The sequence below is a fragment of the Athene cunicularia genome (genome assembly GCF_003259725.1).
Source record: "Athene cunicularia isolate RWA chromosome 10 unlocalized genomic scaffold, athCun1 chr10_part1, whole genome shotgun sequence".
In the NCBI taxonomy this organism is placed as follows: Eukaryota; Metazoa; Chordata; class Aves; order Strigiformes; family Strigidae; genus Athene; species Athene cunicularia.
Window position 1 is genome coordinate 3,257,967 of NW_020799112.1, and position 21,654 is coordinate 3,279,620.

At 35.9% G+C, this 21,654-nt stretch overlaps 1 protein-coding gene across 2 annotated transcripts in view; it reads left to right on the forward strand.

Moving 5' to 3' along the window:
- SCAPER (S-phase cyclin A associated protein in the ER) overlaps positions 1-21,654 on the forward strand; it is a 167,449-nt gene that overhangs the window by 75,481 nt on the left and 70,314 nt on the right. For both annotated transcript variants that reach the window (XM_026856249.1, XM_026856250.1), the window contains exons 21-23: positions 3,056-3,192; positions 7,412-7,477; positions 16,795-16,921. In XM_026856249.1, the coding sequence (XP_026712050.1) occupies positions 3,056-3,192; positions 7,412-7,477; positions 16,795-16,921 (330 nt within the window). The remainder of the gene's footprint in view (positions 1-3,055; positions 3,193-7,411; positions 7,478-16,794; positions 16,922-21,654) is intronic.

The following is a 21,654-nucleotide window of genomic DNA, read 5'->3' on the forward strand; positions in this document are numbered from 1 at the left end:
CTGTGCGCTGTTGACAGCAAGACCTCTTCTGGCTCTCCCAGACTGATAAATGAATGTATTTGCTGAACCCTGTAGTTCTCTGAGTCATCTGCTAAGCCACAGATAAGATTGAGGAAAAAGAGATGAGTGTCTGCTAGGGGAATACAAGGCTTTGTGTCTCATTTCTGCCTAGCAGAAGTCTGATACCATGTTTGCAGTTGCCGTTGTGCAGCAGGAGCACAGCGGGCTGACTGCACCTGGATGGAGATGTTCTTCCACTTTTGTAAGGTGGTGTTCATTTCAAAGTGCAGTGTTAACTTCATTTTGGTTTGCTGTCACTTTGAAGGATATAGTAAATAGTTTGAAGATCTGATGAACCAAAAAAAACAGTTTCACTGTTCAACAAAGATATAGAACTATAGTAATAGTCCTTGTTAGTTTTGTATATTACCAGTACTTCCTCTCGCTCATAAGTCATGAAGTAAACTAATGGGAAATTACAGTGCTAGGGTGTACTAGTTCAGTTTGAGAGGCGGGGATGTACATATCAAATTCCACTGAGATCATTTTTTTTTTTTTTTTTTTTTTTACTGAGCGTCCACAAAATGTCACAGGTCAAGTACCATGAAGTGTGGTAGCAAAGCAGGAGTAGTGTCGTAGTGTGTTTTGAAGAAGTCCTTTTTCTTCTTCGCACTGAAAAACTCAAAATCATCAGTTTCCAAGTTTCAGGCTTATGACCAGGATTCTTTTTTTTAAAAGCAAGTTTAAAGGAAAAGCTATTTTAAAGTGGCTGTTGAGGGATACATCTGTCTGAGGGGAAAACATCAACTGAGGTTTCATAACCAGCACTGGGATGGTTTATGTTCTGTGCTACTACAGGTTGATTGAGAACTAAGTTATCAAAAACTGGGATATTTTTCTAGTCTCATACTACTGTATGATGCTTAAAGGGAACAAAAAAGGAAGTTTTCCTTTAAGCACTTGCTAAAATTAAATGGATAATGTTAAGGGGGAGAACACTGCTTACAAAAGCTGTTAGAATTAAATTACATATGAATATAGCAATATCCATTGTTTGAACAACTTGGACAACACATTGAGGAAAAAATGGTCAGGTGTAGTAGTGGGAGTTATACAGAGTAAGCAGTGTAGCAAAGTTGAAGTACACATTACTTTTAGAATTTGCTTAGATTATTATGCTTGATTTCTTATGTCTAATATTAATTCAGTATTCATTTTGCATTCAGATGATTTAAGATAAAAATTTCAATTACTATTTTGACCAAATATATATTGCTAGGTTGTATCATGCAGCAATACTTTACAAAAACTAAATGGTCTTTTTCCAGGAAATTTCACAGGGATTTATTTTGTTTTCAGCAGGCATATTATTTTCCTAAATCAGTGAAAGAAAATACAGGTTGTTTTCTGGAAAATATTGTCTATAAATTTTTTTAACACTTCACTTTGAATTTTAAGGATACTTATCAAAAAGGAAGGATTAACCACGTCTGATTGTGGCACTAATCATTTTCAAGGCTAAATTATTCTGATAAGCAATGGCAACCTGTACTTCGTAATGTGTTCAGTATTTCGTGAGAAAACATACATAAGCCTAGTATATTAAAAATGGTGTAAATATATTCTAAACTGGCATTAAATTTATTGTTATTTGCAAAAATGAACAATTGGATGTTGTAGACCAGTAGTACAAGCAGCCATAATGCATTATGGAGATACAGTGTCCATTTCTTGCATTGAGGTATTTGTATGAGAGATTTCAATAGTGTGAACGTGTCTGTTAGTCTTTTATTATCATAGAAGGACATTGCAGTATCATGCAGAACACCAGATTGAACCTTTTTCAACTGAAGTAGACTAATTGTGGGCATTGTAGTAGTTTTCAGTGGGTCACTTTTAAAATTGCGTTGACTGAATTTAAGTTTCTTATACTGACAAGGAATGGTATGAAGTACATTGATAGTTCAGAAGAGGTTAAATTCAGTAATGCATGTTTAAGTTGAAAAGTAAGTTTAGAAGGGGCACTCGAGTAAAAATCCTTCTTGGTTTTTGAAATCTAACTTGCTGCATTAGAGTACTTTGAGAAAATTTCTAACTAGAGAGAACTAAGGAAAAATAAGGTAGTCAACTCTTTAGCAGCTGTGGGATTTTTGGAGGGGTGGGTTTTGGGGGGTTTTGTTTGTGTGTGTAGTTTCCGGATAGTCCACTGTTCGTTGGAATGTTACAAGCACCTACGTGTCTGTTCATGACAGCATAGGTCAATCAAAATTGAGAACATCTTGAGGGGAATAGTTTTTTTGGCTATTCATCTCTAAATGATCAGTATTTATTTTCAATCTGGACCTTAAACTGTACTGGGGTAGTCTGTACTTTCACTGAAAGTACCTCTGAGGAAACAGGAAATTCTTTGTAGCATTTTTTTAAAACCTTGAAACAAAGCATGGATCTAAAATCACATGGTACAATCACATTCCATTTTCTTGTACTATTTCATAATTAAAGCATTTCTTCTGTGGGGAACTAAGATTTTACCAATATTTTCCTTAAATGCAAATTTGTTAATGAGAGGAAAAGTAATATTCCCATCAATAAACAGTAATGTTTTAAGCTGTGAATAATTTCAGTGTATTTAAACAAAAGTTGACAAGCTTAGATTTTCATGAAGCGTTGAAATCATAAACCAGAATTAGTTCATTTAATATAATGAGTTACACTGTTAGAGCAGGGCATTGATTTCATGTAGCTGTAAAAGGCAGCTTGGAGAAGAGAGAGGACATCAGCCTCGAGTTCATACTTGCTAAGTAACAGTTTCTGGAAAATGAGGGATGATAGTTTTTCTCCTTTACTTCTCTCAATAATTATTCTCCCTTATTACAAAATACCCATGATGTGTTCTCTCCAGTGTGAAATAATCTGTTTCCCAAAATGTATTTAAATTATTTTCTTAATTTTCTTAACTTGTTGTTAAATATTTACCACTGTTGTTTCCTGGGAAGATAATCTATAATCTCCATTGTTTACTGTAAGATTAATATTATTTCAATATTTTCTGCAGGAGCACCTGTCATTAAAAAAATACATTGTGGATATTGTGATTGAGAGTTCTGTTCCTGTGGAACCATTAAAAGACGGAGAGGAGAAACAAAAAACTAAAAAGAAAGCCAAAAAGCTAAAAGCACGGATGAACTCCAGGTAGTATGAATTTCTTTTTAATTTTTTTTCTTTAAGTTCTGTTCTAAACTTTACCTTTTGTCCTTTAGTATGAGTGCACTGGAAGGCTGAAAAAAAATTAAAATTATTTGCTTTGGGAGTGTCTTGAAAATAACACTGATGAGCCTAATTTATGGCCACTTTCTCTGATTGAGAAAGAAAACTGAGTATCGATCTGGAGCCCTTGGTTTCACCTGTTAAGAGCTTTTCTCATAATTGGATGCTAGTGCCCTGCCAAAACTGTAGCCTCTTCTAGCATACAATAGCATGTTTAAATTTGTGTAAACCATGCCTATTTTTCTTTCTAGCTATTGATTTTTAAATGAAGTATCAAAGAAAATCAATAGTAATCAACAAATAGAAGTCAGCCTGCTGTAGTGTCAAATCCCATGACTAAATTTAATCATTTTTTGTTGCCTGACACAACAAAAAGAAAGTTAAAAATATCTTAAAATGGAAAGTGAGTTGTCAGACCTGCAATTTGTTATTAGTCTAAAAAGTGACATCTGCAAATCAGTATGATATGCAGGACATCATTATATCATGAACTGGCAGTGTCAGGCTTTATAGCTGAGTAGTCTCCAACTGAGGTTAATACTTAATTGAATGTTATAACATATTTTTGCATTTATCTCTAAAAATACTTCTCAGAAGGGAAGAATCATTGTTACAGATTTTCTCTGCCTTGTTTTTAAGCAAGAAGTGTTAGAAGAGAAGAACACCTGAATGGATTTTTAGAGCTACAGTAAAAATGAGATGTTTTATTAACTCATAATAGTGCCAATAATGGCACATTAGTATTTAAAAACACAGTATTTTTATGTGTTATAGTTTCTCATTGTTTTCCTTTTTGATGAGCAAATCCACTATCTGAATATCACAACAGAACTGTTAAAAGTGGATAACATATTCCAGGTTTCTGATTGATTAAGATGCAGAGTTATTCATATTACCTGTTGATTTAATGGAGTTATTGGGTCCAATTGCAGTTCTTTCTCAAGAGCTGCTTCTGTTTAATTTAGTCAAAGGTTTGTCAGTCCTAGGAGTACAAGCTCAAATATTAATTTGTTATTGGCACTGATGGCTGAAAAACTTTTTCAGAACATTCTGAAATTTTGTGTGTCAGATTGCTGGATGAGTCAGCATATTCATCATCAAAAATTATAATTAAAACAGTAATAAAGGGGCATCATTTTGCAAAGGTGATATACTGTTGAAAAATACAAGTGGATGTTTCAAAATCTAAGAGGAGTTATATTGGTGAGACATGAAATTCATGTACATTAAGCTTGCTTTTAGTTTTATAGGGTGACTAAACTTTTCAAGGGGATTACTGTCCTTGAAGATAACTGAGAGTTAAATTGAACATTTCACCATGAGTTTTCTAGTGTTAACACAAGAGACTAATAAAAATATCCGGTAGTGATATGAAGCAAAGGTTGTTCTGTGGAATTTTAAACAAACAATTGATGAGGAAAAAAACCCCAACATTTGGGAAAATAATTTTAGTCATTGCCAGTCTTCTACAGTTACTATAATTGACACAAGTAATAGTAATAGGCATAGCAATGACGAATACTGCCTGGATGTTCCTGCATGTAAGCTTATTGCTGGTGAGGTGGGGAAGTTTTCCATGTTCAGAAAATGGATGAGGATTATCTTAAGTTATGTGACTAAAGCAATTAAAGCAATAACCACGGAATTACAATATGAAATACTAACTTAGGTAATTTAGGTAGTGTCTACTATGTTTCTGCCCAACAATCTGGACGGGGCTATCAACAGATGACTGAGAGTTTACTTCTCAAAATCGATTCAAAACTGAGGTGGAATATATAGTTAAAGTACTTAATAATAAATTTATTGAGGATGGCTTGAAGGTGAAGAGTATTTTATGTTGATAATTCACATAGATTCACAGGTGTTAGCACATTGTCTACAAACCATGTTTTAGTACATATTTGCCACTATTCCATTTCTCTAGAAAAAGAAACAGTGATAACAAACCCCCTTATGCCTCAAGACTTGAAATTATACATTCATTTCAGTGTCTAAGAAGCTGTGATATTTTAAACTTGAAAAAAATAAGTAACTGCATCCAAATAGGTTCCTGTTGCTCTCCTGAGTTTCTCAATCTTAAATCACTAGTTGCAGTATCAAAGCAACGAAGGGCAAAGGTGAATGAGGGGACAAATTGTGATCAATAGGTTATTAGATATGTTGAGAAGTTTTGTTAGTCTTATTAATTATATTTATAACCCTAAGCCATTAAGCTGGTGCTATAGTAACAACTGATATATAGCTAAGTAAATTATTTCAGATTAACGTGTATGTGCTGCTAGCAGAAAATGACTTTGGTACCCGCATGGCAAGAGGAGGCTTGATGAAAGCTAACCTCAAGTAAAAGAGGTGTAGTTACAAGCTAGCAAGTATATACAGTTGAGATATGCTTTGCAGTGGATTTAAAGCACTCTAGTCATGTTCATTTAGTAACAGATATTTTAGGTGATTATTCATGTTTGACTGACTTGTCTGTACAAAACTTAAAGCTGAAATGTGTTGTTTCTGACTAAGAAGGCAAAAGGTTAATAAAGGAATCTCACCTTCTTGTTTTATACTAAATTCAGTTGTGATTAATAGCTTTTTTAATGATCCACAAATCAGAGCTAGTGGTAATGTAACAATATTTGCATGTAGCATGAGTTGTATAGGTTAAGCAAGCTGAGGGAAAATTTCAGTAGCTTTGGAAAACTTGATCCACTTGGGTGAACAGAATATATAATGCAATATTTAGTATATGTATCTGAGAGAAATAATAGGAATTAAATCTTTACTAAATCATTTTCTTTGCAGGGCAGCAATGAAACACATTTCCCATTGGAAGGCACTGTCAAAATCTTAAATTTGCAAAAAACAATTGGGCATTTGTTAAGTTGGCAAGAATGTCAACTGACAGCGGTTAATATTAAGAATACATTGAAAATTAATAGGAAACACTGTCTTTATGAGTGAAAGTTGCCCCCGAGGCAGCTTTTTTTTCTGCTTCTATTTGAGGGGCTTTTGACACTTTCCTCTGGTGCTTGTTATGGGTGCTCTTGGTATAGACAGACAGATCACATACCTAATCACAAATTTGGTCCAGCATGTCAGTTAAATTTCCTTCAGGTGTGTGTACAGTTTTTTTAAAGGATTTTCCAAGCTGTGGATGATGTTGGCCATTGTTCATCTGAGAACACAGCCTCAAGAAGCTTGAACAGCAGATCTCCCCTAAGTCCCTAGATATCTGCATTGCATCTGTGAAGTCTTCATTTCAGAACAATAATTGAAATAACAGTTTTAACAGATCAAATGTTTTTTAACAGCTAAATGCTTTTACTGCCTGCTGGATGTTTGTTCGTCACAGGGCTCTGCCTTTGAGAACTGAATTTTTCTGCATCACTGTAGTGTCTGGATTAGTTTTACTTTCTGTGTGTATGTTGTTTAAAAAAGCTTACAGGATTACCACTGTGAATCCTGTTTTGGTTGGTGAGCTGGCCATGATTGTCACCTGTTGGCACAGGCTGGCTGGAATCAAAACAAGCAGTAGAAAAAAGTCTTGTCTCCCTCTTCCTACTTTTTGGCATATGGCCAGTGTAAATAATACTTTTAAGGGACTAAAGGGGCTTGTTTTTCTGTTTCCAGTAATAAAAGTCATCCGTGAAGGTATTTATTTCTATGCTGTATGCCTAACAAGATTCATTATGTTACAGTACAGTCATTAGTTATATAAAAAATACTCCTGTACCTGTAAATATAACAAATTATTTATATGGTAATTATAATCTCTGTGATGTATTGATCTTCTGACCTGTGCTACGTGTCTAAATTACTAATATTTTCATCTTATGAATGTGATAATTTTATAATAAGCAGTAGCTTACTGCAGTTGCTGTATATATCACTTGTATCTTTTCTACCATTTGGAAAGTCAATTTAAATACACCATTTGTGTACTGATGTTATTCTGAAGTAGCAATATTAATCATAAACTGTTAATGGCCAATAGTTAAATATCAGTATGGATTATGACAGAACATAGTTGACAGAAATGCCACGCATTACTATGAAATAGAAAAAACCTAAAGGTTAGAATTATCTTGCTGCTATTACATGCTGTACACTTCAGACAATAGTCAATAATAATGCATATTTTCTCCTCCAGGGCAAAAGAATATGAGAGTTTGATGGAAGCAAAAAATGCTGTCTCTGATTCCCCATTTAAAGCCAAGTAAGCATTTAACTTTTATATATTATAGATAAACACTTTTCTCCCCCTTGCTGGAGCAGAAGTGCTTCTGAAATTTCCAATGGAGCAGGTGTGGTAAGGTTTCCACTCAATATGGGGCATATTGCCATCTTGAATTACAGATCAGTTTGCAATACAAAAGGTCAGACCTTATAAATGCAATTTTTTCTGAAGGTGCTGTGTATCTTAAACATGTAAGATGCAACAGTAAAGAGAGCATATGCTCATCCTTTTCTTACCTGGAAGCAAGAAGGTTGCAGCTTTGTACTTCAAGACTGATGGTGAAAATTCAGCACTGGAATTCTGGGACGGAAAACCTTATGTTTGGCATCCATTTGGTCAGAAACAAAGTTTCATATAGCGAAAGCACAGACATTTTAATGCACAGATGTGTTAATCTGGCATTGAACTTTTTAAAGAGTCACTTCTTTATTGACTAGGATAAGGCACAGCTGAAAACAGTCGGATGGCAAGATTTAAATAAGACCTGTTATCACCAACAAATTCCTCCTTCTTAGTTTGAAACTGAAGATTGGTCAGCTTTTGCTTTCTGATTCCGTTGAAACTGGTTGGCAAAAGATGCAGGATGTTTGGATTTCCAAAAAGTTTTTGGTAAGGTCTGTCACCAGAAATTTTAAAAGAAAACTATATAGCTGCAGCATCAATGGAAATCAGTTTAAGAATTGAAAAGAAGTGGAAATACATGGACAGTCCTTGCAGAATAGGGAAATTACCGGTAGAGTTCTGCAGTCCTATGATGTTCAACATATTCACAAGTGACTTGGAAAAAGGGGGCAATCAGTGAGGTGACAGTTCGATGATGATGATGATGATAATGGTGATGCTAAGAAATTGAGGATAGTAGGGACAAGAGCTGATACGAATGATAATTTTGAAGAGAGTGAGTGACTCTGAAGCAGAATGGCAGGCAGGTGAAATCCAGTGTATATTAAGTACTACACGGTGGAAGTGTACTACACAAGGGTAAGGCAGAACTCAGTTATATCTTCACGTACAAAGTGTGGGCTTTGAACTTATGGAAGTGATATGTAGTTCCAAGAAAATACCAGCTCAAAACTCCTAGGAGTTAAAGTAAATCCTTTGTTAAAATTCTTTAGAAAGGAACAAAAACAGAACAAAGAATGTCCTTATGTACAAATGCTTGGGTCATGTACATTGTTTGAATACTATGTGCAGTTCTGGTTCTTAGTCTCAGAAAGGATATGCTAGAATTGTTGAAGGTTCAGAGAAGGCAGGAAAGGAAATCAGTATTAAATTCTGGCAGGAGAGGATATCAGTAATAATTTCTGGCATAACTTCTGTATTAGGGACTAAGTAAACTAGTACTTCTCATTCTGGGGAAAAATGTGATAATGGGAAGAAGTTTTAATGGGGATATGTTACAGATATCTGCAAGGTCATAAATGACATGGAAAGGATGAGTGTTGTTTTCTGTCCTTCCTGGTACTGGAATGAGGGAGCACAGAATGAAGATGGAGTCATGTTCAAAAGAAACCAAAGAAAACGGATCTTAGTACAGTGTACTAATTGATGTATGGGACTCATTGGCAAAAATCACACAGATGCTAACAGTTTACCTGCATTACTGCAGTTCTAGGAAACTACATCCAGCCCAAGAGATTCCTAAACTGAAATTGGGGAAAGAAACAGATTAGTAAAGAGGATTATGCATGCTTGTCCTTTTACTAATTTTCCCGAGACATCCATTTACAGTTTGCTGTTAAACAGGGTATTGGGCAGATGGTATATCTTTCTTACAGTTGTGCTCATGAAGTCTGTAGCAGGTCAGTCAAGAGGTTGTGGTGTCTCAACAGTTGGATTCAAAAAACCTTCATCCTAAAATTACAGTGACTTTCCAGATTGGGGATATTTGTCTTCAGAGTGAGGTAATAACCTGTACCAGATCTTGTATGTTTTGTAGTTGCTTTCATCACTCATAAATTGCTCATATACTTGCAGGTAGCATTTTTTAGAACTTACTGTTGATTAAGATGTTCAGATCCTTGCTGTTGGTCTTCCTTGGTTGTATATACAACTAGCCTGTATGTAGTATGTTTTACATAGTCTTTCAGTAGTTTGAAAACCTGCTGCTGAATCTTAGTATGTATTTTCAAATAAGAAAAATCCATCACTGAGGTTTGACATAAGAAAATTAAACATCTCCACCAGATGGCATACCTGCATAAACACAATGAGGAAGAAGGTTCTGTTGTCAGCTTCATTTCTTAATAATCAGCACTTCAGTTTTCAAGATTAATTTCATGGAAGATGAAGACTTCTAGATTTTTAGCTTCTGTGTTTTGCTTTTCTTTGCTACCAGAAAATAAAAAATTAGGATTTAGTTGTCAGAAAGTAGAAACGTGTGCTTTTGAGTGACTGGAAAATATTGATAAGCTGTAGTTCTTCCACTTTAGTTTCTTTCTAACTTCTGGTTATCAGTAATGTAATTTGGTCAGTTGTTTCTCAGTTGCAGTGTAACAGGAACTCAGATTTTTTTTAAATTTTAAAAATTCTTTTTAACATCTTGACTGATCCTATTTGCAGTTTTCATTTCTCTTTACTTAATGAAATGCTAGTGTGCTTTCAGACAGAATCTTCTGTTCCATCCGCTTTCTTATTTTCCTCTTTTATTGCCTTTGTTAAGGCTGCACCCTTTTAGATGTGAACTAGCATGATGGCCACTGTGTAGCTCACTTTTATCACAGATTTTCTGGGGGATTTCTCTTGCAGTCTTCATGTAGAAACCCTAGTGATCTAGCAGATACTTACATCTAAATTTTTAAAACAGTTTCAGATATCATAATTATTGTTGTCTCTAAAATTACAGAACTTTTTACCTACCATGAGGGCTCAAATGTCTGTGAGGTTTTTTTTAAATCAATGGGGTAACAATGGGAGTTCGAGTCTGAACTGACTTTAAGAATAGAGGACTATCTATGAGTCAACAGGAAGCCCAGTTTATTTCTATTAAAATTTGTTTAACATACATAATACAAAATGGAAGCAGGATAGGGAAGGGTAGTTTTATCTCTTTCTCTGTAAGGGAAAGGATGAGAGGGCAAGAAATTTAATGAGTCAAGAGTTCTAGCTCAGACCATATCTGCTTACATGGGGAGACATATTCTTAATACAGGAAAAATTATTAGGAAAACACCTTTTTAAGAGAACTAAATACAGGATCCTACTTAACCAAGATCAGTAGGAAGAAGAATCAGCTGAAGGAAACAAACAGCAGTAGATCTCCACTGAAACATTATTACATTGAGAAGCTATGAAAATAGTTTCTAGACTGTTGCCTTTTTAGCCAGAACACGGTGTACTGTACTGTGAGCTAATATTAACTGCTACTGTACCTGGCTGAGAGAATGCAAACTCTTGCCAATATTAGGAGTCTTAACAGCTCTCAGGAGGTCTGTAAAGTTATTGAGAAAAGTCATATCACAGAACAAAGGGGGTAAAAACCGAGAGTACTCAATGCGTTGTGTCAAAACAAATGCCAGTACTTTTTGTTTATCCCAAAGGAAGGTTTGATGTATTCAAATTGGAGTGAAAGTATACTAATGAACAGAAAATACTTTTTCACTTAGTGTGCTGTGGAATTTAAAAATGAAAAAGTTGGGTTTAAATTCCATTTAAAATGTGACACAGTTGGTAGGTTTATTTGCTTAACAGAAACAAATGCATTTTAGAATGACATAATTAAAATAACTTTCTTTTATGCTTCCTTGCTTATGCCACATCTCTTTATTCACTCCTCTGCCCCCAAATTGATTGTGTCTTCACAAACAAGTAAAACCATCTATGGAATGCAATTTCTTATCTGATTTTAGTTCTTAGTCATGTTGTCAGTTGTTACAGAAGAAAGACAGGACCCAGAATTAGTCTTTGGCAAGTAAAAAGCCTTTTTAGATCACCTTTAAGATTAAGCCACTTTAATATTATGAGACCACTGATTTCCTGATGCAGCTGATAGATTGCTTCAGTAGTTCTTATTAGTTTAAGGTTTGCAGATTTATAAAACCTTCTGCACTAAGGAAGCAGGGTTCCAAGTGCTTTCTAAGCTTTACATTGGTAATAAACTAATATCAATAAGCAGGCAGAGTTTATCCTGCTTTGATAGACATGGTATGTATAACCTTTTTCAGCAGTAGCATACTGAATCCGATCCCTGAGTGGGATTTTAAATGGTTCTAAGTAGTTCTTTTTTAGAAACAGGAGTTTTAGAAGATGTCTGGAACAGATTTTTTTCTTTTTAGTATATGATGAAAAAATTGTGTCCCTTAATGGGGGAGGGATAATTCCAAATACTGCCTTATTTTGGTACATATTTCGCTCTTTGAACTATTTCATGTGGTGAGACACACTTTCAGGGAAAAGGACTATGGACATTCGCACCTGGGAGCAGCCAGTCTGTTGCTACTGGTTTCACTGGTTGGTCACAGGTGACACTTAGGTAATTGTATAAATGTTGGTGGACTCTTGATGAATTTGTAATATTAATTTGATTCTCTGTGAACTGATCTGAATGTAATTACTTAGTGTCCAGTCTGTTAAGTTGACCTGTCAAAAGGTGTGTTGATGGTGTCTCTTTCTGTTCACAGCATTCTCAGGTGGCCATTGGAGCACATTTTTAAAATAAAAAGAGAACTTTTTCACTGAGTGTTATTTACATCCATTTAGTATCTTCTAATCCAAAGGATATATATTTCAGTGTTAAAGCAATCTGCAGGTAGCAAAGTGTAATTGTCATCCTTTAATGCAAGCAGGGAAACTAAGGTAATGAAAGATTGCTATATTCATGAAGGGAGTTAGCAGGATTGCAGGGAAAAAAAAATTAACCCCCTAGTCTGATAATTTATCCAATCTCTTCTCATGCAAGAAGGAATTGGATTTTTTTTTTTTTTTTTTTTTTTTTTTTTTTGGGACACTCCAGGTAGTATGGTAATGGGAGCCACTGTTATTCTGATAAAGGACTGCATCACAAAAAAAGGAGAGTTAGGAAATAAAAAAATATTTCCTGTAAGAGTCTGCAGGAGAAAAGATGGGAATATAGTGTGAAGTTTGTTCTTGCAGAGTCCAAAAGCTAAATACCTTTAACAATGCAGTTCTTTATTATTTTTGTTATGGTATATCAGTGCATTCACAAGATAAGCTTGCTGTGTATGTTTTCTTCGTGTATCAATAGTAGGCTAGGAGCCAGTTAGGCCACAATACTGATTACTGGGGAAAATAACAGATAATCTGTGAAGCTGGAAGTATTTGTGGAAAAATTTAGTTTGCAAACAGCTCTGTGAACTGTAAAAGAGCTGAAGTGTAAATAAAATAAAACTAAACTTTAAAGAAAGATACTGGATGGATGGTAGATTTCATCTTCAGAAAATTTCTGGAGCATTGTTATAGGAATTCAGATAAATTCAGAAAATAATCTTGATAGGAATTTTCCATCATTTTTTTAGATAGCTTCCATTACAAAAACTAAAGAAGGTGTGTGAAGCTGTAGATGTCTATGTTTAGTGTCTAGCAGTGTTTGGGAGTATGTCAAGATGTAGAATGGTGTTTTCCATTGCATACCTAGAGCCATCGGAGCATGGCGCGTGTGCCACCAGGCACATTAATCTTACTGCAGGGAGACAAGCTGCAGGCAGTACAGGATAGTGCAGGGGCTGTACGTTGCTTTAGGAGGATACAGCATAACTCCATTTCAGGCTGGGCAGGAACTGCCACAGACTTTCTCAGTTCTCTCCAGGCCCAGGCTGCATGGGGAAGAATTGGGGCTGTGTGTCCGGCTGGCATCTGGCCGCCCTCGGCAGGAACGTACGGGAGGAGTAACCGCTCCTTCCGCACAGGAACTGCACAGACTCCAGTGCTCTTGCCCACTCATACTAATCCTTCCTTGCATGCATTCAGTGTACAGCCAAGAATTCATGGATTTAAATGTGGAAGTGCTGAAATACATTGATGTTGCTATTTCAAGGCTTTTTTCCTAGAGATGAAATGTGGCCTATAAATATTAACAGAGATCTTTTTCCTTTAGCCTACAAAATATATTAAACCTGCTAAAAATATTTAGCCCACTCTAAAAAGAAACCCTTAATTCATACAATACTTTGTTATAATTTTGTTCATGTATTTGCTATATAAACTTTTAATATGAATATCCCTCATTTTCCCATTTGCAGTGCAAAAAGGTCAGATAATGTATTTATACTTGCTGAACATACTATTTATTAAAGTTTATGTTATAGTAACGTTCCAAGACCAATCAATGCCTTATGTCCTTTCTGATATTTCTTCTTAATTCTGAGTTATCTGTCTGTGGGCAATACTAAAATCTTAATTAGTGAGATGTAAATAACTTTAGATAAAGAGACATTAACTTTTCCTTTTATTTAGCCCTGTAAATTTTCGGTTATTTATCATTCCCTGTACAGCATAGTAAGCATTGGAAGAATGCAAACTGGGGGACAGAAGGATGATTAAATAATTGTCTTGAATGTTTGGATTTGGACTCAACAGTATTTCCACATAGTCACTGTTCAGGTGTTGATACCATGCTCTATTAATCTACAGTGCATACAAAGAATGTACAAGGAGTACAATATGTACAAAGATTTCTCTCTTTCCAAATCTGTTCATATATATATATTGATAAATTCTATATCCAAGCACAAATCATCTTACATAGATTCTAGTCCTTTGAAACAGCCCTAAAATTATTATTTTTGTGACGCTGCCAAGAAGTCAGTATGAAGGATATTAAATGCAAATAATTTCTGCAAGTTTCACTCAGTAGGAGGAGGGAGTTTTTATTTCCTTTCTCTTCCCCATGTGATCACATAGCATAGGTTACCTGGTTTTGGCGTAAGACCAACTTGCAGTAGGATATGAGGATGTAAGAGGTAATTCTTTAGTTTGTCAGAACCGGAAATTTTTTCTTCCTGTTTCTTACTGTATGATGCTGAACACACACTTAGAAAACTTGAATTTTGGTAAAAGTGTACAGAAAGACTTTTAGAAGTGGAAAACTGGAAGCTTTTCCATGAGAGTTACGTGTTGTATGGCATTGTTTTTTTTAACTGAGGACAGAAAGTGAACACGACATTTAACTTGCAGGGCATCTTTATAGACTGAAGAGAAGGGGAATTTGTCAACAGAAGTAACAGTGTAACTGACTATTTTTTGTTTGAGTCCTTGTGAGTAGTGTTTTGATAAATCACACATTTGTATGCTGGTGCCTGATGTAGATTAGGAAAGTCCCTTTCTTTAGCCTCTGGTTAATCCTGGTTGAATTCCATTCCTCTGATGTTAAATGAAGCAAGTGGAAACCCATATTGCTGTCTTCTGTCAGATGGTTACAATATAGTGTGGTGGGATTTTTCAGTGCTTTATATATACTTTAATCATGGAATTTGGATAGATGTTTTGAAGAGAGAAATTATTTTTTGCTTAATGTGATAGAATATTGCCAAGGCAATAGCCATTCTAAATCATGTTCTATGAGAATACTCAAAATACTCTGTTTCTAGATCATGTTTCTGGACTGCAGCAATTCAACTTTTCATTGGTGCTGCATCCACTCAAACTCAGCAGAGTTAGTGGTCATCTGATTTACTGTCCAAGTGTCCTGTAGTTATTTGTGTTTTGACTTTTAATTTTCTTTCCCATTTGAGCTCATGGCTGAGTTAGAGGTTTCCTCCAACCTCATTTTCCACAGAGGAAATAGCAGTGCAGAAAATCTCATCAGGACATAATCTCCCTTTATTTTTCTTGTCGTAGAAAAATCCTGGCTGCATATTAGTGGATTCAGCTGACCAGATGAGAAGTAGTCCAACACTCAAAATTCTGCAAATCGTTTTTATTTGTACTTTAAAAACATTATACATACTTTCAAAGTTTCTTGAAAGCTTTTAACAAAGTTCTTAATTTTTTCAAAGAGAAGGCACAGAGTACCTGTTTCCTATTGATTAAGTGGAGATTCTCCTTTCTTGCCCCAAACAGATACTCTGATTTTTTTTGGGGGGGGGAGGTTTGATACATGTGACTGATGTGGTACATTCCCCAGCCATTCCATCTCCTTTCTTGCCTTTTGGAGACTAGTAAATGTAATTTTCTCTTTGCTATGACTCTGTAGTCACTTTGTGAATGCTTTCTGGCCCTTTTACACTGATGATCTGCCATTTTATAAGCATTGATACCCTTCCCATCTCTTTTCCTTCCTATAGAGCTATGTTTGCTTCTAGTCGCCACAGTGTTTCTCCCAATCATCCTCCCCAAACTTTGTCCCACTTTCAGTACAAATTGCTCAATAGATCAAACCAAAGATCCACCAAACACTGAGCCTGTCATTAAGAGCAGCCAGTAGCAGGTATTAATGCAGTGATTGACAACTACATGGCAAGTATTGAATGATACTTCCTCCTTACCTCTCAGGCTCCGGTTAAGGTACTCTGGTTTGTATCATCTGCATCTGCAAATGTACAAATCTACATCTGAGCTAGTTACTGGCCTCACATTCAAGGCAAAGAAGGATAAACTACAACTGTGTTTTAACTTTTATTTTAGACCTTAGGATGCAATGAATGGTGTCTTGGAACTGCACATTTCTCCTCACTGCCTAGGAGGAGAGCATAGTTGAATAGCCCAGATGCAGATGTGTAAAACTGAAATGAATCCTAACCCATGTGTGTCTACACCTCTCCCACCTCTGCATTCTGGCTTCATTACTGACCCTCATTAATAAAATGCCCTTTCTGAGGTAGTATGCAAAGTCACTACTTTTCACTTACTCAGATAACCCTAAAGAGACTTTTTTTTTTTATGATGTCTGTAAGAAATAAGCCAAGCAGTCTACTTTTGTATTTCCCTTACTCATCTCAAGAGCAAACTACTCAGCTAAGTGGGCAGAAAGGATTGAATGATGAAAGAAAAGTAGTATGAAACCATGTTGAAAAGGATGATGGCAAAATCTATCAGGGTAAACTGTGGAGGGAGAACAAGGAAATTAACTCTGTCGAAGCTATACTCTTCATGCTATTTCTATACCATTTCCCTGAAAAAGTAGATAGTGAAATGTCATAGGCATTCTAAGTTGACTGTATCTCCTTGCTATATGGAGTATTTTACATGCTGTTCAGTATAGATGATAATAATAGTTTTACACAGATTTTCGAGATTGCTTTATTGAAATTCAGTTAATAGACTTTAATTAAAACATGAAATTTACATGATCAGGAGATTTTTTGCTTTAACTGCTCTTTGTTTTCTCTTTAATGTTGAAGGTTACAGCGATTAGCAAAAGACCTTTTAAAGCACCTCCAAATGCAGGATAGCTGTTCATTGGGGAACAACAAGGTTTCTGCTCTGGACAGGACTTTAGGAGAGATCTCTCGTATTCTGGAAAAAGAGGTATTGTGACTGTTGATAAACCTATAAACTGTGTTGCCCTCAAATGTAATCAGTTTGGATTTGGAAATGTTTTAAACACGTTGATGAATACAGGACCTCTGTGTAACAAGCAGTGTCTGCTGTTACACTTTTCTGTGATGGCTGCAGCAGTGGATGCTTTTATTTAGACATCAGATTTTTATGTAGACAGTTTTGCAGAAGTGCTGAAAACCCACTTAACTGATGCTAGATCATCTGGATTATGAGAAGCTGTACTTCCACTGTATTTTCAGTAGGATTGTTTTTAACCTGGGCCATTTCAGTCATCTAGTTCATAGTGCATAGCCACAAACAGCTTTTACAATAAGGGACCAAATCAATTATCAGAGAACATAGGAAAGAACTGGATCCAGCTTTGCTGTTGCAGCCACCATATTGTGATGTTACGGTTGAGTTTTGAAAGAACGCAAATCTGTTCAGAGTACAACAAAGCCTATAGGTCTTTGATGAAGGATGAAGGTATGTTGTGCATATATATGGGATGTTTCTATGTATTGGATTTTTTCAAAGTCCTGTGTTTGTAGAGCATGTCTTGGTTTGTGGTAAATGTTGGATTTTTTTTTTTTTAATTGATACCATAACATTTGCATCTTTTTTACTGCTTGATCATGGTCAGTCTGCTTCCACAGTGCTTTGTGTCTTGTAATGCATTTTGTTTTCTCCATTAAGACCACGGTATTTGAGTTTTGAGCTGAAACATTATGTTCTGTTCTCTCTCTAACCATTAGAAAATGCTTCAGTTTCATATCTAATCAAGAAATTGTGAAAATTAGTTCTGAGAGAAACTAAATTATTGAAATCTGAGGAGAGGGTTGCATCATTGTGGTTCAGAGTTGGTGTCTGTGTAGATGAAAGCTCTACTTGATGCGTTTCACAGTCAATGTGGAACACAGTTGCTAATAGCATATGCTTTTAAATAGTGAACACTGCCTGGGATACGTAGGGTACTGATGTGTATTCTGTTACTTTTTTCGACCTGCTGATCACATTTAATAGTGTTTTTGAAAGAGCTGTGACATTTTCAAGTTTTTCACTGTTTGCCTTAATTACTGAAAAATTAATTTATTGTTTATTTCAAAATACAGAAATCATGTTGTTACATGAAGACTATGAAAAGACGTATCTATTTTGAAAGTTACCTAAATAATTATTGTTTCTTTCCCTTTTTTGCTCATGGGAGCTCAAAATAATTGTTTCTGGAAAGTGGTGTTGTACCCATCCTCTCTCATAAGTAGATGTTTTCTGAATTTATTTTTCAATGAGCCATGAATTGCAGCTAAATGTTAATCGTTAATTGTTCAGAATGTTTTACTGCTTGCTGAGTCTGCAGTGGGCAATTAAAAGATAAATGTGATAGTACTAATAGACATACATTATTTTGTTGTTGATTTGGGTTTTTACACCCAAAACATTATCACTGGAGAAGTATTATTATATCTAAGTGTCCTAATCAATAAGGTCAAGAAAGATTGATTTCAATAGCTGTCACTGTGTTTATGGCACAGATCATACATAGTCATTTATAGAAGTGGATAGTAATTCTCTTGTTAACTTGCAAGTCAAGAAATCAGCAGACACATCTTACATGCCAGTGGGCGGTGAAAAGAATCTTGATGGTGTCAGTCATCGACTGAGAGGAGGAGACTGACACTGTTAATTGAATTTCCCTGGAGAGCATAAAAATATACCATAATGTTGGGGGAGGAATGAGGGAGTGGGAACCACACAAGCTGTCAGTGTGTGTGAGCTGATAACATTGATTTACCCCTGCTAATGGCCTGGGTTGAATAAAGAATTGCCCTGAGGGAGGACAGAGTTCACTACAATAGATCCTTGCCACTTACTAGAAATTCTTCAGGCTCAGAAGTAGTCATGCAAAAGTATTATAAAATAAAATTGATCCAAAAAAGCTCTTCCCAGTCATACTGTGAAACACTGGATTTTTCTATTGTTAATAGTTTACACTGACTGAAAAACGTATTTATACAATCTCACCAGGAAAATAAAGATTTGTTTTACATACCATGAAATAAAATGCCAAGCTGCTGTTGGTTAGAGTAAATAAAGAAATAAATAAAACACATTAAATTTCTCAACAGAAGGAAGTGTTAATGAGTTCATTAGGAATTCCATGACTGTGCTAAAACACATTAAAGAGTGGGGGGTTATCGTTTATGCTAACTTGAATCACAAAAAAAACCCACATACAAAAGCTTGGCAGCCCTGTCTCACTGGGTTTTGCCTTCAGGTAGAATCGAATCAGACTAACAGTTCCTTTTTGGTCTTAGTCTTCCGCAGTTGTTTTTTGTAGTAATGAATAAGGCTTTTTCTCACTTCTGAACTTCTTTTATAACGTTCAAACATTCTAGGATGAGGCATGCCTGGATGATTATTGTGGTCAAACTTGCTTTTGTTTTGTGTGCCTTCCTGGTCTACTGGACATGAGCCGATTCTGCGCTTGGGGCCAAGTGATTTCACCAATATAGCAAGAAGAGTTTGTGTAATGTAAACTAAAAGGTTTTTATATTGGCATATCCTCTAGGTACTCAAATTTGAGAAATCTGTCTCTCAGACAAAGATACATCATAACCGCTGTATTTTTTGAAGTCCTGTCTGTATATTGTAGCACCTTACCTGCTTCTCATTAACACAGAATTGGTAGGCTGATGCCAGTTCCCCATACAATGCAGCAAAATCTACAACTTTAACTTTGAATCCGAGGCATGATTTGAGTGCTAATCAATGAAAGAGAAGTTGCTTTGCTTTGCTTCAAGTGGTTGTTAAATCTCCACACACTTCTTGATATGTTGACATTGGCTTGCTTGGATGAAGCTCTACAATTTCTAGAAGTATTACACTCTGTGCCAGAGAATTATTTGTAAGTAAGCAAGTTGAAGTGCAGGTTTTGAGGATCTGACATGCGAGTATGGCCATTAACTGCATACAACGTGTAGTTCATGTGTATTTTAATTAAATAAATATGAAAGGTACTATGAAGTCATAAACCACAATGTTGTTCCAGTTTTAAGTAGATCTATACCCCTAGGTCATGTGTCCTTGCTTCTGCTAGTAACATGAAGCAGGAGGCACAAATCCCGATGGTGTTGTAGACGCCTGTTATGCTGTCCCCAAGATGTATCTACAACATCTTGCTAGGGTGTGGGTATGGGTGTGTTATGGATTATCAGAAGGCAGTCCTTGCATTTTGTGCATACTTTCTCATTCTTTCTGGCAGAAATCCTGGAAGGAAGTTGTATTTGCTTTCACATTTACTTTGTTTAAAAGTATATTAAAAAAACAAACACACACAGAGACACAACAGCAGAAGGCATGCAAACGTTACCAGAAGGCCCTGGCCTGATGTTAGCAGAATGTCATATGGGACTCTTCAAGCTCTTAATATGATCTGATAACACTCAGTTTAAGATCTCCCATGAATGGGCCTTTGATGCTCAAAGAGAAACTCATGTACATTCTTAAAGAAGGCAGAGCTGATGTTTGAAACTACAGGGCTAAAACAGTTTTTCTGCCACAGGTCTTTGATTTTATACATGTTTGTTCTTTGTACTAATTTTACACATCCATTACTGAGATCAGCAGTGTCTTTCAGATGTGCAAGGAATCCTGGATCAACTGCTCAGGTTTGACTTGAGCACTCATACAGAAATGCCCTGTAATAGGGAACGCTTTCACAAACCAGTATATTGAAAGCTGTATGTCCGATTAGTGTGACTACAAGTACAGTTTTAAGCCCCTTATGCTTATATCATTTCCCTCAGGGTATAGAGGTGAGATTTACTGATTAAAGAAACAAAACCATTTTCTACTGCATAGGCTTTAAACATGACACTGACTGAAGTACATATATTTCTAAGGCTATAAAGCTGACTTGGGTCAGAGGTTACTGCTTCTTGGTCATCCTTACACTTGATGACTTCCCTAAAGTTCTTCCTAAAATTTGTTTTGAGGTTTTTTTTTTGAGGTCTAGGTTTTTTAAGTCCTACCTTTGAATAATTCAAGTATTCTAGGTGATTTTGATAGGTTGAGGCTAGGCAGAGATGACAGATGCTATTATTCTGAGGAACGTGGCAGGATGCTACCTTCACTAAGGACAGTGACAAGCAGCTGAGGGCAGTAGCCTTTTCACCTGGCTCAGCTGCAGCTAAAACACTGCTGTTAAATCACTTTAGTTAAATTTGTATGATACTTAAATGCCACATCTAGACAAGCCCTTAATATGTCCCCCGTCCTTCTGACTGGGTTTATGACAGAGATTCAATATAATCATGAGGGAACCTCATGATTTTTGGAATCCACGTGCAGCAGTTAATCTGCTTAACTGGAATTATTTTTATATAATGTTTCTCATCCAACCACCAGTTTGAAAAGACCTTCATCGGGACACAAGTTATAAGATTCCTTTAAGTAAGTGATTTGACAGATGATTTTACAGATACGCTCCTGAAGAGAGGGCTGCAGCTGCAAGGGAAGGATAGAAGTTTTATAGATGTCCCAGCCTAAGCAAACATTACATGTGGCTGAAGCTCACATGTTTGTCACAAGGCAGAAAGCCTAACAAACAAGATTTCCCTTGTTCTGATGTTCATAAAACTTACTATGATTTTGTACATTTTTGAGGATAGCTGTGTCTCTAATCTACTTCGGGCTCTCTAGGTGCTGAAAAAATCTCAGTA